The sequence below is a fragment of the Acomys russatus genome, chromosome 21 (genome assembly GCF_903995435.1).
Source record: "Acomys russatus chromosome 21, mAcoRus1.1, whole genome shotgun sequence".
Lineage (NCBI taxonomy): Eukaryota > Metazoa > Chordata > Mammalia > Rodentia > Muridae > Acomys > Acomys russatus.
The window spans coordinates 2,236,917-2,255,584 of NC_067157.1; the positions used below are offsets into that span (position 1 = coordinate 2,236,917).

At 32.4% G+C, this 18,668-nt stretch overlaps 1 protein-coding gene across 1 annotated transcript in view; it reads left to right on the forward strand.

The window, feature by feature from the left end:
* Grik2 (glutamate ionotropic receptor kainate type subunit 2) overlaps positions 1 to 18,668 on the forward strand; it is a 664,108-nt gene that overhangs the window by 498,137 nt on the left and 147,303 nt on the right. The window contains exon 11 of the mRNA XM_051164424.1: positions 9,204 to 9,427. Coding sequence (XP_051020381.1) covers positions 9,204 to 9,427 — 224 coding nt within the window. The remainder of the gene's footprint in view (positions 1 to 9,203; positions 9,428 to 18,668) is intronic.

Genomic DNA, 18,668 nt, shown 5'->3' on the forward strand with positions numbered 1-18,668 from the left:
TTTCCTTTCTTTAGGATCTTCAGCTTGACACAGATCTTGACATATTTGGTTGTATATAACCCAGACAGGATTCATCATATTCTCTTATTCCATCTCAAGCTTATTAAGATTTACATGTCCACCAAAGTGTCTCTCAGTTCTTCAACACCACGTATTTCACAGGGCCCAGCATTTCTACTAACTACTTCCCCAGCAATTTTGAGAATGTTATTAATTACCTTCTTTCTTCACTTTCTAAAAACACAGTCCTTTCTGACCCAGTGAAATAATCATCACACATGTCCTCCTTTACACCCAACTTAACCAGTAATGTTTCTCTCTCTTCTACATCTTTCAACACCTGATATTTAGGAGGAACTCAGCTGGTAAAAACCAATTGTCATTAGTGGTATTTAGGAACCAGTTCACTGGACATTGATTTCCCTCATACTTTCTTAGGTTATGTACCATTTTTTCTTAAATAAAGGATGGGATGCTACATTACTCAGTTTCTCTACAGACACCCAGTGATATACTGAATCACAGCCCATGAGCTAGGTTGTTAGAGACACTTTGAGACTTGTTTAAAAATCTTCCCAAATACAAGAAGTTCAGTTGCAGTGGATTTAAGGCCACCCTCATTTTTCTGAATGATGAATTTCCTCTACTCTATTAAAAGTAAGTTCGTGGGTCATCTCCCATCTTTTCTACCTTATTCAATCTCTCCTTACCTTCTAGTACTTCCATGGGAGATCCTAGGACTGATCTACTTTGTCTATCTTCTCTTTTGCTTGACTCCTCCAGCTTTAGTATATGGAAAGATAACACCTCCACCTCATCATCTATTTCTTTCTACTTTTCTGGCTAATTCAGAGTCTGGGGTTAAAGATAATACCTAAATGTCTTTTGATTTACCTTGTAATAAGTCTTTTAAAGGGGCAAGTGTTTTTTTCTGGACAGAAATCTCAGGCTAGTTGGAATGATTTACCCCTGAGAGAAGGGCCACAGGACCAATACCATAGTCTACATATGGTCCTGCCACATAGGAGCTAATTTCAGAAATTGTAATATATTCTCTAGTCATCAGTATTTGGGGCATGTCCTTATATTTATATGACAGAATTTACTAACTAAGGAGTCTTGTCCATCAATACTGCATAGTAGTAGAAGGCCAACCTGAAATTCATTCCCTGAATGTTCTATCTTCGATAAATGGGCTTGGTATCATGTATCTTTACCAAGAACATGGATAATGCAGTGGATACCACAGCAAAATTTTATGCATTTCCATAGTACATGGAGAAGTAAGTTTTTTTCTTGATTACTTCTATAGATACTGTACCTCCCGGTAGCATTTAATATGCAGTTTTTTCTAGGATTTTCTCTCTCTTATATTTTGGAAACAAATACTATGTGAATTATAAATGTATGTGTAATCAATATTGTAATATATTTTAAATAATATATTAGTTCAGTTTTCATAATGAGTTCTTAGCATGAATGAAATATTGAGGAGATTATATTTAAAAGATGTTAATTGATGAGATTTATTTACTCTACACATATTTGTAACCATCATGTCATGCACCAAAAAATACATACAGCTTTATTTAAAAACATAAAAATGTTCACTACCTTAAAGCTTTTGACTTTTTTAATCTTAGAAGAAATAAAGTCTGGCTTTTCGTTGATTTGGAGGCAAAGTATCAAAGGTAATTGGTACGATAAACAAACCCAAAGATTCTGAGGTCCACATTTTCTTATCTGTAACCTCCATTTCTTAAATTAGCACCCTCTTACTTTAACAAGGTCCCTGTCTTGCTCATTTAAACTTTACTTGCTTCCATTCTTTGTCCTTTCTATATAAGAATTTCCTTTTCTCCACTTCCAAATTTCCATAGATTGTGATCTATCACTTGTAGGCTTTAAGTCTATATATCTAGAACTTATCTTTACTCTTTTGTGAATAAATTCATAAATAAATGAGTGACTGAGTGAATGACAACTGAATCTACTATGATTTCCTTGCTGGTTTCTTAGATGTGTGGCATGGTTATGTCCTAGGAGTAGGCTTTGATTAGTTATGTGTGGCCTATTTCTATTGTGTCTGACCCACAGTAAAGACTACACTTCTCATGTTCTGAAGATTCATTTTCCTTTCTGAAAAAAGAAATAATAGTGGGTTTATGTGAGAATTAAATGTGATAATCATATGAAGCTCTTAATATAATTCCTGAGCTATATAACGTAATTAATGAATATGGTAATGATTATTCTAAAGCTGTTATTTCCCTGATTTATGAATTTGAAATGTGATAATAACTTTACCAGGGAATCTGAAGCACATTTTATTTTCTCAATTCTTAGAGACGCTACTCTTAAGCCAACAGAACAATACTGTCAACGAACAATACTTTAATGAAACTGAATTTAAAATTTTTTTCTGGTGCTCTCTAAAATGAACACTTTTATCTCTGAAAACTCTATTGTTTATCAAAAAATTGGTGCAGAAAAATAGTTTTTTATCATAGATGACATTGTCACATTAGGATAGTATGAAGATTCCCTGCAATGCATTAAAATAATATAATGACTTTCTGTAATTTGTGTTTTAATTTTTGTTTATTTTTCCTTATTTCACACACTGCAGCCTGGCCTAGGAAAAAAGGCCATTTCTATTTTGTTATTCCTTCTTATCCATTATCTTGGGAGGTCTTTCTATCTTCTGATATCATGTTCCTTTTCTTTCCTCAAAAGCTTAAGTTCTTGTCATACGTAAGTTTCTCATTCTTTCTTAGAGTTATGGCAATGTATTTTATACAGTTTGTGGCTATTTTGAAGTCTTTTTTTCCCTGATTTCTTTTTTATCCCATTTATCATTTGTATATAGGAGGGCTAACGATTGTTTATTGAGTTAATTTTTATCCACCCACATGGATGAAGGTGATTATCAGCCATACAAGTTATCTGGTAGAAATTTTGGAGTCCTTTGTGTGCACTACCATATGATCTATGAATAGAGATACTTTATGTTCGTCCTTTCGACGTTGTATCCACTTGATCATCTTAAGTTATTACTCAAGCTGCATCTTCAAGTACAATGTTGAATACATATGAAAGAAGTGGACAACACTGTCTTGTTCCTGATTTTATTGGAAATTCTTTGAGTTTAGCAATTGGCCTTTATTATGTTTAGGTATGTCCCTTATATTCATGATCTCTCTGCGATTTTTAATATGAAGGAAAATTAGAGTTTTGGCAAAAGTTTATTTGCATCTAAGCAGATGATCATGTGGTTTCATCTTTCAGGTTGTTTATTTAGGAGATTACATTTGCTGATTTTCCTATATGGAACCATTACTGCATCTCTAGGATGAAGTCTACTTGATCATGGTGGAAGATCTTTTGGTTATGTTCTTGGATTAAGTTTACAGTTATTTTATTGAGTATTTTTGTTTCAATGATCATAAGAAAAATTGCTCTGTAATTTTCTTTGTTAAACCTATGTGTGGTTTGGGTATCAGTGTGATTGTGGCTTTGTAAATTAATTTGAAAATATTCTGTCTGATTCTATTTTGTAGAATAATTTGAGGAGTGCTAGTATTAGCTCTTCTTTGAAAGTCTGGTAGAATTCTAAGCTAAAATTATTGGGTCCTGCATTGCTTTTGTTTGAGAGACCTTTTTAAAAATATGTTTTATTAGTTTATTCATATTACATCTCAATGGTTATCCCATCCCTTGTATCCCCCCATTTCTCCCTCCTTCTCATTTTCCTCTTATGCTCCTCCCCTATGACTGTGACTGAGGGGGACCTCCTCCCTCTATATATGCTCATAGGGTATAAAGTCTCTTTTTGGTAGCATGCTATCCTTCCTCTGAATGGCACCAGGCCTCCCCATCCATGGGTCGTAGTAAAATATGAGGGACCAGAGTTCATGTGAAAGTCAGACCCCACTCCTGTCCATTTGCTAGATCTGGGTAGAGGTTTAAAGTTTACTGCACATATTGTCCTTGGCTGGAGCCATAGTTTGCGCAGGACCCCTGAGCCCATATCTGCTCAAATAATGTTCTTCTTGTAGGTTTCTAGGACCCTTGGATCCTTCTATTTCCTCATTCTCCCATAGTTCTTTCACCTAGAGTCCCAACAGGATGTCCTTCCCTCTGTCCCACTTTACTGGTAAGTGAAGATTTTCATGGGACATATCCCTTGGACTAAAGTCCAGATATAACTGTGTATATACCATTTGACTCTTTCTGCTTCTGGGTTAACTCACTCATTATGATCATTTCTAGTTCAATCTATTTGTCCACAAATTTTGGGAATTCCTTGTTTTTAATAGCTGAGTAGTATTCCATAGTGTAAATGTACCATAGTTTCTTTATCCATTCTTCTACTGAGGGACACAACAGAGGAATATCAAATGGCTGAGAAACACTTAAAGAAATGCTCAACCTCCTTAGTCATCAGGGAAATGCATATCAAAACAACACTGAGATTCCATCTTACACCCATCAGAATGGCTATGATAAAAAATTCAAGGAATACCACATGCTGTTGAGGATGTGGAGAGAGAAAGAAACACTCCTTCCTTGCTGGTTGGGAATGCAAACTAATACAGCCACTTTGGAAATCTATCTGGCACTATATCAGAAAACTGGGAATAGGGATTCCTCAAGATCCAGGTATTCCATTCCTTGGAATATACCCAGAAGATGCTCCAGCACACAGTAAGAACATTTGCTCAACCATGTTCATAGCAGCCTCATTCGTAATAGCCAGCACCTGGATTCAGAGACTTTTAATTACTGCTTCTCTTCCCTTAGGTGTCACTAGTGAAATCATGCTGTTTTTCTGATCTTGATTTGTCTTTAATAAGTGGTATCTATCAAGACAATTATCTATTACTTTTAGTTTACTCAGTTATCTGAAGTACATGTTTTTGGAATATGACCTAATGTTTCTTTGTATTTCCTCAGTGTCTATTGTTTTTCCTTTCCTTTCTGATTTTGCGAATTTGTATATTCTTTCTCTGCCTTTTGGTTAGTTTGGGTATGGGTTTGTCTATCTTGTAGACTTGCTCATGAACCAGTCTTTAATTTTCTTGATTATTTCTTGTTCCCTTTGTTTGTATTTAAATGATTTCAGCCCTAGGTTTGATTATTTCCTGCCATCTATTCCTTTTTTGTGTATTTGTTTCTTTTGTTCCAGACCTTTTTGGTGTGCTGTTTAATTGCTAGTATGCTATCTCTTCGATTTCTTTATGAAGGTACTTAATGCTATGGTATTTCCTCAGCAACATTTTCATTATAACCCATAAATTTCAGTATGCTGTGCATGCATTTCCACTGAAATCTAGATAGTTTTTAATTTCTTTCTTTATTTCTGCCTTGATCTAGTAGTCATTCAGTGGAGAGTTGTTAGGTTTCCAGAACTTCGTAGTATTTCTGTTGTTGAAACCCAGCTTTAACTAGTCATAGTCTGACAGAATACAGAGTGTTATATGTGTTGAGACTTCTTCCTAAGTATATGGTTAATTTTTAAAGAAATATCCATGAGTGCTGAGGAGGTAAATTATTTTATGTGTGTGTAAAATATTCTGTAGGTATCTCTTAGGTGTAGCTAAGTCAAAATATCTGTTAGCTCCATTGTTTTTTCTAATAGTTTTTTTCTATATGATCTGTCTGTTGGTGAGAGTTGGAACAGAAGTCTACCACTGTTAATGTGTGGGTTTTGATGTGTGATTTAAAGTTTAATAATGTCTCTTCTACAAATGTGAGCACCTTGAGTTTGCAGCATAGATGTGAACAATTGAGATGTCTTGTTGGATTTTTTTCTTTGATTAATATGAAGTATTTTTCCCTATTTCTTTAAACTAATTGTGGGTGGAAGACTATTTTGTTAGCTATTAGAATGGGCAGATCACCTTGCTTTCTGTGTCCATTTGCTTAGAAATTTTTTTTTCTACCCTTTACTGTGATGTGATGTTTTTCTTGCATGTAGAAGGGTTGGTCATGTTTTAGAATGTGTTTTGTCAGCCTGTGTCTTTCTATTGGAAAATAGAATTATTGACATTGATAGATATTAATAACCAGTGATTGTTAGTTCCTTTTATTTTTATTTCAGTGATGATCATGTTGTTGTTGTTTTTGTTGTTGTTGTTGGTGGTGTGTGTGTGTGTCTGTGTGTGTGTGTGTCCATGCACATGCTAGCATGCATGTGCACTACCTTTATTTTTTTTTCTGGTGTAATATTATTTATTTCCTTTTTTCATGGGTATATTTATCCTCCATATGATGATGTTTTCTTTGTAGTACTTTCTTTTAATAAATTTTTATTTTAATTTTATGAATTTATTTAGATTACAACTCAATTGTTATCCCATCAGTATCCTCCCATTCTTCCCTCCCTCCTGCTTTCACCCTATTCTTCTCCCCTATGTCTACGTCCGAGGAGGACTTCCTCTTCCACTATATGGTCATAGGGTATCAAGTCTCATCTTGGTAGCCTGATTATTCTTCTTTGTAGTACTTTCTATGGGGCTAAATTTGTGTATAAGTATTTAAACAATTCATCATAGGATATCTTATACTTTCATTCTATGGTGATTAGAAGTCTTTCTGGGTATAGTAGTCTGTAGCATCATCTGTGGACTACTGGAGTCTGCAATACATCTGTATAGATCCTTCCAGATTCTACAGTCTCCTTTGAGAACATTTGTGTAGTTCTTATAAATCTGCCTGTATAGATTATTAGGCCTTTTTCCTTGTATCATTTAATGTTCTTTCTTTGCTTTGTATTTTTAATGTTTTTATCATGAGTGGAGGGGACTTTCTTTTCTGATCCAAACGATTTTGTGTTCTATAAACATTGTGTCCTTTTATTGTACATCTTCTTAAACTTAGGATTTCTTTTTTCTTTTATGATTATCTGAAAAATATTTTCTGGGCCTTTGAGCTGTGATTCTTCTCCTTCTTCTGTTTCTATTATGTTTGATTGAACATTATTTTTGATTGATGTATTAGTTTCTCCTATTGAGTCTTCTATCCCTGAGATTCTCTCTTCTATCTCTTGTATTCTGTTGGGAATGCTTGTGTCTATATTTCCTGTTAGATTATCTAGATTTTCCATCTCTGTGATTTCCTCATTTTGTGTTTCCCTTATTGATTCTATTTCCATTTTCAGATCTTTAGCAGTTTTATTCATTTATTTCACCTGTTTGTTTTCTTGGGTCTCTTGGATTTCTTAAAGGATTTATTTATTTCCTCCTGTTTTCCTGAATCTCCTTAAGAGATTTATTAATTTCTTCTTTGAGGGCCTCTATCATCTTTATAACCCTGGTTTTAAGGTGTGTGTGTATGTGTGTATGTGTATCTGTGTGTGTGTGTGTGTGTGTGTGTGTGTGTGTGTGTGTGTGTGTGTGTGTGTTTGAATTTCAGCTGTGTTGGAATATCCAGGACTTGCAGTAGAAGATAACTGGGCTCTGTTGGTGCTATATTGGCCTGGTTATTGTGTTCTTACACTGGTCTCTAGAGATCTAGGTTTGAGTTACTTAGAGAATTAGTTACCAAATTTAGTTTACCATTGTTGGATGGATATATTTTCCCTTGATTTTTGTTTATATTCTGATCTTCTGGCTTGAATGAATTGTGGTTCTGGTGACAATAATGTCTGTTCTGGTATTTTAGAGGCCCCTGAAATCTCTGGGGTTTGGGGTGTAAGCATGGCCTCTGGGGTTCTGGTGTTTGGGGTACTGTTATAGCCTATGGTAAAGCAGGGAACTTCTGGTGTACTGAGTACTGATGTGGCTTCTGGGATTCTGTATAATGTAATAGCCTCTGGGATCACAGGTACAGGCATGGTCTCTGGTAGAACAGGGGGTTCTGGGGTTCCATATATTGATGTGGCCTCCTATAGAGATGTAGGCTTCTGGCAGAGTTGTGGGCTGGGACATTGAGACAGGGGAAGTTGTTATTCTGGAAGCTAAGAGGGCTTAGAGGAATCACTGGACTGTCTGTGAATGGGGTCTTACCTGGGGCTCTAGACGTAGGTGTGGCTTCAGGCAGAGCAGTGGGCTTCTGCAGAAATTACTTCCTGCTACATTTATAACATCAGCTCTCTGTGGACATATAGTTGTAACTGATGAAGTTAAAGCATTAGTGTTTTAAGTTATTTATGATACACTGGAAAATAAACAACTTTGTGTGAAAATTGAAAACCTTATTTTGTCCTGTTTGAGTATTCTCTCTTAGGTGCCTGTTCTTTTCTAATGAAAAACAAAAAGGGAATGTATCTGTTTGGGAAGAGCAGTGGAAAGGTTCTGGGAGGCGTAACTGAGGAGAAACTATAATCATGATATAATGTGTTAAAATTTTTTTTCAATGAAATAAAAAAATGTGAAAAAAAAACAAAGACAAAAGAGAAAACATCCTCATTTTTAAATGTGATTTAATCAAGGCATGATGATTTTTATTAAATAATATAAAAACAAATTAGAGGAAGAAAACAAAATTTTGAAGTAGTATGCAGTAATTATACTTAAATAATATAATGGATGTTTTAACCATTTAAAGACTGAGTGTTTAAGATGACTCTTTGATAGTTTTGAGAAGAGATTACACTTTTATTTTTACATCCTTATACTGTGTGTGATATGGATGTATGTAAATACTTGATCATGTGTGTGCTTGTGTGTTGGCACTAAGCATGTACAAGTCAGAAGACTACTTGTGACTGTCTGTTTTCTCTTATTATTTGGGTTTCAAGGATGGACCCAATGTTGTCAGACATGGTAGCAACTGCTCATACCCGCTGAGCCATCCCATTGGTCCAGAAAATGTTGGTTTTTTTTTTTTTTTTTTTTTAAGGAAAATAGTTTGACATAGTTGTTACTGAAGTTAAATTCAACTTCTTACCATCTGTACAATACTTTTGTGTTTTGTTTTTTAATCACACAATTTTATTTTCTTTTTCTAACTAGTTATGTTCAAGACTACTGTAATAATCTGAGAGCATACAGGAATGGCTAAGATATTAAATAATAAATCAACTCTTAAGAGGAAAGAGTGATGTTGACCTTAACATATCGTTATAGGTTAAATATTGATATTGGTCTTAACATATCATTACAGAAATTCTCATGTATAAAATCCTTAGCTATACATATTTTATTGGTGACTTTATTAGACTTTTTTTCATTTTGTCTTTTTCATGTTTCTCTCTACAGAAAGCTGACCTTGCAGTTGCGCCACTGGCTATTACCTATGTACGAGAGAAGGTCATCGACTTTTCAAAGCCATTTATGACACTTGGAATAAGTATTTTGTACCGCAAGCCCAATGGTACAAACCCAGGCGTCTTCTCCTTCCTGAATCCTCTCTCCCCTGATATCTGGATGTATATTCTGCTGGCTTACTTGGGTGTCAGTTGTGTGCTCTTTGTCATAGCCAGGTAACATGCTTACTTTTGTGATTTTTTTGGCAATTGTTACCTCTTTTTTCTCACTAATAATTGTCAAAAGTCACAATCTACTTTCTTTTCCCTCTTTCTCTTGGGGTGCTGAAGATTTACAAACTTCTAAGAGTCACAAAGTTATTTCACAGAATACGCAGCCTTTTGGGGCAGAAAGCATGCTGGTTGTGTCAGTAAGGTGCAATTACAGTAACAAGGGTTTTTGATTTTTAACCAAAATCTAAGCACAGTCCTAATATTTAAAACTTTGTGGTTTTTTTCTGCTTTAACGTTAGAATTGTGTACAAAATTCATAATTCTACTACACCTATATGGACTCTGAAGTCCATTATGATTTTGAGTTTTATATTTTGTAATAAAAACAATTAAAATTTTAGATGTATATTTCCATGTAAATAAAAAAATTCATTATCTATAACTATATACTTTTATGTGTCCCATAGTCAATTTTAAATATAAAATTTTCTTTTCTCAGTTTTGTCAAAATGATTTTTTGAAAACATTTGTCTTTCTTGAAATTCTCTAACAAAGTCAATGCACTTTTCTTAGCAGTAGAACAGGTTTTTTCAGTTTAACACACACACATACACACACATATATACACACAGAATTTTTTATATACTTATATTTTTGACAAATTTATACATATTTTTAAAATTTCCATTTAACTTAATTGGTTTAACACTGATACTTGACTATTTAAGACCACTGTAATTTGCATTTGCCTGTACCAAGCAGGCATATAGCAATTGAATCTGTATAGTAGAGCTTCTTAACATGTTTTCTCATAGTCTTTTATTCTTCCTCAGAATTAGAGTTTGTAGTTTGAAGTTTATAATCTTTTAGCTTCTGCTTTTCCATAATCTATGGAAATGAATAAGATCATTTGTTGTATCTTTGGATCATAATGTTTGGCCACCAGCAGAAGCCACGTTGCTTTGTAGGTATTCAGAAAAACAATTCCAAATATAATTGAAGAATTAGTGAAACCCTAGAAGACTGACAGAAAATACAACAAAGAGAAGCTACATCCCATGAGCAAAATGTTCCATGTGTCTGCATATGTATCTATTCTGCATGAATAAAGCCTGGAAGAAAGGTTCCTAACATTGTCCTGAGGGAGTATATAGGCACCAATCATACTAAAGTTTAAAAAGTACTTTTCTAAAAGTTTTTAACTAGACTATTGAGTTTATTTTCCAGCTTCAGATATATTAACTAATAAAAGACATGTGGTATTGATATAAAACTAACTAACTGTTTAAAATATTTCTACAGATCTCATTTTCTGTCAAAAGGAGATGTTATGTTGAGGTGTTATTGTATTGATTAAATAAATAATAAAAAATAATGAAAGAAAATAATTTTTCAACCAGGCTTGGTGGCATATACCTATAATTCCTACACTTTTGGAGGCAGAAACAAGCTGATCGCTGTGAGTTTATGACAAAGTGAGTCCATGACATCCAAGATTACACAGAGAAACACTGTCTCAATAAAAAAAAAAAAAAGAAAGAAAGAAAAGAAAAATGAAAATACCAACCAAACAAACAAAGAAACAAATCACAAACTATTGTATTTGAAAATCTAAAGTCAGGTAGTATGCCATATTTCATTGACTTTCTTTTTAGTTTTTCTATCTTTCTTTTAGTTATTTAAAGAGCAGATTTGAAATTACACTGCTCTAGCTTCTCATTTAAACATGGGAAAACTTATGTATCTAATATCTAAAATGTAAAATAAAACCAAACAAAAATATTTTGTTACAAAATTCATATGTATTCTCTCAATGAATGTGTGATAATTTATTGAATAATAAATTGTATTCCACAGTCTTGGTAAAAGGCGTAGGGATATGTGTAAGTTCTCACATGTATATCACTAGTAAAACTATCTCATTTAAAGTATCTCCAAATGTTAAAAAAAAAAAAGACACTTAATAGCAGCAGAATGACTAGGTTCAGGTTAATTCCTAGAGGAATCCCCAAATCAAATGAGTTTTATAGAATTAGTTTTTACTAGTATGAAAGTAATCAATGATGTTCAAGGCCAGAGAAAATGCATTAGTCTACTGGTAGAATTTAATTGCAATTCTAAATCAAGCAGAAGTATAAGTGAAGAATTGTTTTGAATTTTTAAGTAATTATACTATTCAGGTTTGCCTATGAGTTAAAATTATATCATGTGGAGATCTACAGTAAATCACTGACATTACCAAAGTCAAGTAGATGAGGTATTTTAAAAATACTTATATTTATATTGCATTATTTATCTCCATTAAATTATGAAAAAAGAAAGAGCAACTATTTAGTGGTGGTGTAGCTCAGTGGCAGGGCATATGCAAAGCCCAGAGTTTAATCTTTATTGTGGAAAATGTACTAATAAATAAACAAACAAAACTTTTAGGTGTAAATCTTAGTTTCTGTTAATGTTGCTGTGATAATATACTGTGCTGAATGCATGAAAAAAAGAAGTTATATGTAGCTTACATGAGAAGCCACAGCCATCATGACAAGCAGTTGATACTGCAGATCATGAAGGAGCTGGTCACATTACGCAAGCACCCAGAAGGGAGCAATGAGTATCTATATGTAGCTTATTCTCTCTGTTTTATCCAGTGCAGAAGGAACATTTTCACACCTACACTAGTGTCTTTCCACTTCTACTAATGCAGTCAATACAATTCCCAGGACCATATCCACAGGTCAATGTATTCTAACTATATCTAATTGAAACATCTTTCCTAGGACTTCAGAGTCTTTCAAATTTAAATTTGTGTGTCACCTTCATTGTAAATCATAGACACTGATGTATATACCAATCACTGTACCAATATTGAAATCCTGTCTATGTATTATTCAGATATAACATTTTGAAGTGTAAGAAATAATATAACACTTAAGAAAGAAAATTAGTTTAATAAATTTAATATAACAAATGCTTTCATATTAGGATTTATTTTTACTTGTTACAATTAATATTTTTATATTCTTATTAAAAATTTAATATTCTATAACTTTCCAGCTTTCCCAAATACTCTCTCAGCTTTTTTTAAACTCGTGTTGTACCATTAATTATTTTCTCAATTAGTCCAATATTTGCTGTCTTTAGAGTAACACTTATTAGAATCCCATAAAACGCTAAACTTTTTCTATTACATATTAGGTCATTTAACATATACAAATATGTAGATTTATATTGTGATAATAATGCTACCATGTTGTAATTTGTTAAAAAAATATAGCTGAATTTATTCTTTTCTTAAGCACTTATATTATATATATTATATTACATATTATATATATTATAATATATATCCTTTTAGCATATAATAATATATGATAATCGTAAATATACACTTACAGGGATTCTATATAATTTTAACCTATGTTCATGAAAGATACTTTTATATTCAAACATAATGTTAACTATAAAATAATAAGATATATTGTTAGTAGTCCTTCTAATATTTACTGCATACAGGCTCTACTATCATAGTAACAATATTAGTTTTATAAAAATTTTACCTCAATGAAAATTGATAACATTCATTGTTCTAAAGCTAGATTTTAAGGTATACAATTTTGTTTAGTCATTGAAATAATTTTTCTTATCCTTAGATTACAATGAAAATACCCAATATACTTTACAAACTTTATAAGTTCATTTAATGATTAAAAATATGTTTCTAATACTTTTTGCTTTAGTTTACTCTTCATTTGGCCTTTACAAATATTGAGTTACCATTTGTAGCCTAATGACACAATCAGCATCCTTTTCTGACTTAGGAGAAAACTCACTGAAGAGTAGATATAAGTCTGCAATATTGCATTCTAGAAAACAAACATCCCTTTCTCAAATATCTTAGCAGTTATTCTTGGCTGACAGAAAGAAGTCTTGTCTTAGACAGGATTCACTGAATTCTAGTATTTCTTAATATTATTCATCTCTTCTTTTTTCATTTGGTTTAACCTAGTTACATTACTAGTGAGATGTAGTCTAGTCATATGAAAAGGCTAATTACAGCACCCACCCTATTTATGTGTAAGATGTCTTTTTCACCTTGCTTCAAATATTTTCCACATTGAACAAATATAGTCTAGAACCAATGAAGATTTATAAACTGCATAAATTTAAGTTGCAATTTAATTCAATTCCCATAGCAAATTATTTGTCGTTCAGCCACAGCTATCTCACAGGCAATCAGAGCTCCTGAAATTCCTTCTCCCAACTTTTGTTTTGGGATTTTTATAGTTTATAATACAGAGATGCATAAAGGAGGCCAATACTCCAACAGGATTGATGTCACCTGAATTCATTACTCACTAAGCTGATGGGAAGTACATAAAAAAATGAATTGTAAATAAACTAAAGAGAAATACCATTTCTACACCAGGTTTGATAGGAGCCTTCATACACAGCTATACTTTAGGTTACCTCTATGTCTTATACAAGGCAATACTGATTACACAGAAAAATATGAACAAAACCAAATTATATATTAACTAACTTGTTTTTTCAGCAAAATAACAAACTAAAGAATATTTGATGTGTTGAACATATAAAATTTATTTTCTAAGCTAAAACCAATATATATTTCTATGTTGTTTACTCTTTATGATTTTTAGGATATTAGAGTAATAACTTACATTTTTGAGTAAGACAGGGAAGAATGGCCTTTTAATATCTACATAAAGGTTTATAATTGCACTTACCTGCAGGAGTGTCTTGCATTATGGTTTGGCTGTAACATGGCTTGATGTCACAAAATGACAGCCTGTCTCATTTGGAGTTCTCATAATTTAAAGAAAACCTGATTTCTTTTGGAACACCATGGTTTTAAACATATTGTCTTTGATAGCTTACTGATTTTAAAAACCCATGCCCAGCAGGGTTTGGCGACACACACCTGTAACCCTAGCACTTGAGGCAGAAGAAGGGAGATCTCTGTGAGTTGTAGGCTGGCCTGGTCCACATAGTGAGTCCAGTATAGCCAAAGCTACACAGATAAATCCTTTATAGGAAAAAACAAAAACAAAAAATAAAACAAAAAATACAAAACAATACAAAAGAACCCATGTCCATATGCTCATATTGACACCTTTGACCTTGGTTCCTGAGCAATATGCAGTAACTTTTATATCCCTGTCGCAATGATTGGTGACGTCTCATGTGCACTGAAGAGCAACAATGGATTATTATGTTCTTAGGAATGGAAAACTGTTTTTATATATGCTCAGTGGTAAAGTCATTGGCTGTCAGAAAGACTGTTGCAGCATTACAATGAAATGCCAATTTTGTTGTGTGCCTGACCACTAATTCTTCAACCTCTTACTCGGAACACCATTTAAAATTTAGCTTTCCATAACATTGCTTTAGGTAACATACGGCTTTATTTTAAATGCAATTATTCAGAGAAATAAATTTTAGAGAATCTTATTTCCTATTTTGCTTCCCGTTTAGCAATCTTCCTTAGAATAATAGCAAAAAATAGCTTTTAGTAAGTGCTGTCTTACTATACCTCTTATTTACATGAGAAAGTTCTTTAAAATGATTATGTTTTAAGATTTGTCCAAGTAATGTACCTAATGGTCAGCACAGATTCAGTCTAAAGACTCTTTCAAACTACATACTGAAATGTTTTTATAATTCAAGAGGCTAAGACCACAGGGGATATATCTCCAAATTTCAAGAGTTACTTGCTAATCCCACTATAAAATAAAACGTCCATTCAACTGACATGATTACACAATAGCCATTGTTGTAAGGTAGGTATGTGTCTTTTGTTCTGTTAGTAGAACCAAACCAATTGGGCCTGAATGGAATCACCTATGATGATGTTATCTAGGTATTGACAGCAAAAAAGATCATGATGGAAATCATAGGACTATGAGGAAAAGGTAAATTCTTATTCATAGAGGTAGAGATAAGCTTATTTTAACTCCCAACTTTATAATTTCAGGATATTTAAAATAGAAGTTGAAATGAAAATAAGTATTACAAAGATAAAATAAGATTAAAGTGAAGTGTTTTTTTGTAATCTTATGTAATCAAATATCTGGTGGCATTTTGTTTTGTGGAAATTTCCGCTTGAGCATATTTTGGTAGTTTTTATATCTACATAAAAGTATTTTCCCAATAAAGTAAAATTATTTTTCCTTCTTTTAATTATTATTTCTTTTACTTACTTTGTAGATCCTTGTGCCAAACTCAAGGCCTTGTACATGCTGGGCAAAAGATTAGCCACTGAATACAGCCCACCTGTCAGTTTGTTTTCTTAATGTTAAGGCAAAATAAATATGCATGCACAAGAATTTATTTAATAGCCTGGTTTTTCTAATATTATAGATACATCATTTGCCTTTGATGTCTGTTCTTGAATCAATGAAACAACAGAGACCAGAGGCTCAGGATGACTGTTGTCATCTCTAGGTCATTGTTCAGTGTGCTCATTTCACAAATATTATGACAAAGAGCTTCTGAAGTACATTTCCAGAGAGAATCTGTAGTTTTTATATAATAAATACATTCACTTTATTAAAGTTTAATGTTTATTAAATTGTTACATTTAAAAATTCAACATGCATGTAGTATGTCTTTGGTAGTTGCCACTATCTCATCAGTTACTTCAAGCTGAGCTGTTAGAAAACAACGAGCTATATTACTAAAGGTCTGTTTCTTTCCTTTTATATCTCTGTTAGTCATTCTATTCCATCCTGTTTTCTTCCATTCTGGTCCATTTTATTCCATTCCATCCCACCCCAATCTGTTCTGTTAAGTCTGTCCTACTCTTACCAACTCAATTTCTGTTCTACTCTATGTAATTCTATTCAGTTCCCCTTTGACTTGGGAAAGAAACCCTATTGTGAGTCTATTAAGAAGATTTCAGTAAGCTAAGGAAAATGAAGCATACTTTCCACAAATCTTATACTTATTCTTCCATGCTTCTTAGTTTTCAAGCAGCTTATTTCTTCAGCTAAAGTTTCTCTAAAAGGCTCTTCCAAAGCTGCCTCTAAACATGGCTTGTTTTGTCAACTTTCAGAACAACACCTCTGTTTTTCCACAGACACTGGGAAAATCTTGTTGTTTCTTTGGGAGGGAGGCTTCTCAGCACAGTAATAAAGGTTCTTAATTTACTGGGGTAGGAAAGAGTGTACTTTTCATGTATTCAGTATGAAACAGAAAAATCTGCAAATTGTTTTATGTAGGTCTTCCTTGAAACAGCAAAGTCTGTGCAGGAGAACCTGTGAAACACCAAAAGAAAATACATTAGTTTTTTTGTTTTGTTTTCTGTATACTTTCCTACCACAAAAATACTACGCTACTAAATTTTTCAAAAAGTGCAGAAATATAGTATAGATATTTTATTATATATATTTTTTAAAATATTTTTTTTTACTTTTTACATATACATTTATATTATTACCACATATATAATAAGATACCTATAGCAAGAAGAACCATAACACAGTCAGGAATTATATAAATGTTACATTCTGAGTGTGTGGCTATTTATACTGGCAGCCCTGAAGAAAACATTTTTTTTTATTTGTAAATATTACTAACAATTATGTTTCAAAGCTATTGTATTACTTTATTACATGAATTTTGCTAAATACACATTGTCCTATGTATTTAGCCATTTGCCTCTAAGCCATGTGAAGAAAATCCTGAGAGAGGAAAAAAATTTTAACACTGTGCAAATAGGACTTACAGAGATAATCTCTTATTCTTCTATCTTAATCAAATGTGCATTTATAGAATAAAATGCACATATTTCAGACCCTTTCGCCACTTCTGGCACATAGGAATTTAAAATTGTTTTTCTATTTTTGAAGTTCTGATTTGCTGTTATAGGAAGAAAGATTTTTCTAAAGAAAGTGAGCCTAGAAAAGTAACTGTAATATATTAAAAAGAAAATTAGGTTATGTTTTTTTTGCTTACAATGTTAAACTCATCTTTCTATTTTCCTTTAAATTAAAAAAAGGTTACTACCACTTAAAACTTTCAAATAATGCTGCAGTTCTTTCTTCTTCATATTACTGGTATAATCTTATAGAAAACAGATAATTTCTAGAAATTACTTATTAGGTGCATATGAAAAGTATATTGTTATCTTACTAGCCTTAAAAATGTAAAGAAGTGTTAAAACATATTTCCAGAACATTCAACATTTAGGAAAAGATATCAGTAAGATGTGGTATCTTATATTCTTGCCTTCTGGATGTCTGATAATTCTCCTCTTTAAAATTGTTAGTTTCATTTGGTAAAAGAATCGCTAGTCTCTCTGAAATTCTGGGGACAATCAAATGCTATTTCATATTATTTTGGAACCTCTCATAATTTATATTTATGAGAGAAGTTTCATCAATATTAAATGAAAACTAAATGAAAAATTAGTGGTGATTTATGACTTTATTTTTTCATGTTAAGTGAAGTAGTGCACTCTATCCAAATTATTAATGAGTAGGAGACACAACAACATCAGCCAGGACGACTTCATTCATTAGAGCATGCCACAGAACCTTAATTGCTATAATTTTTTACATTCCATTACATAATTACATCATTCAAATTAATTGTTTTCATGTCAATCCTGTTGCTTATGTGTACTGGAAATACAGAAATTAACCATTTTTTTGTGATAAAAAAACCTTGCTAGTGAAATAAACTCATATGTCTATATTTCAAAACTAGAATGGATGTATTTAACCTATTGTACACTGAATCCAGACCTTCATTTCTAATGCTTTATAATTTTCATAAAGCATAATTTTATATTTTCCCAGCCTGGATAGTACAGTGTTGTGTTATTTTTAGAAAAATATAAGTCAAAATTAATTATTTGACAAAATATGTTCCATTATATTTTTTTTCGGAATTCTTTCTATTCCAAGATGATAAAGTAAGGTGAATGAACTCACAATAGTTTTCCATACTTAATTAATGAATTTAATATTTGAAGCAAGGGTGAAATGTTAGGTTTCAATGTTACTGGCATGATAAACATTATAAATAGTTGGGCTACAACTGTCATCTAAGTTGGTTCAGAATATGCACCTGAATATTATTTTAACATAATAAAATTAGGTAAGTGTTTCCTGGCTTCCCTTACTATTATTGGTCTTCACACTGGGGGTGGTGGGAAGTTTATCTTATTTCACATTTATCTAATTGCTAAACTGAGTTATTATTTGAAAATAATAAATGAAATCTAAAT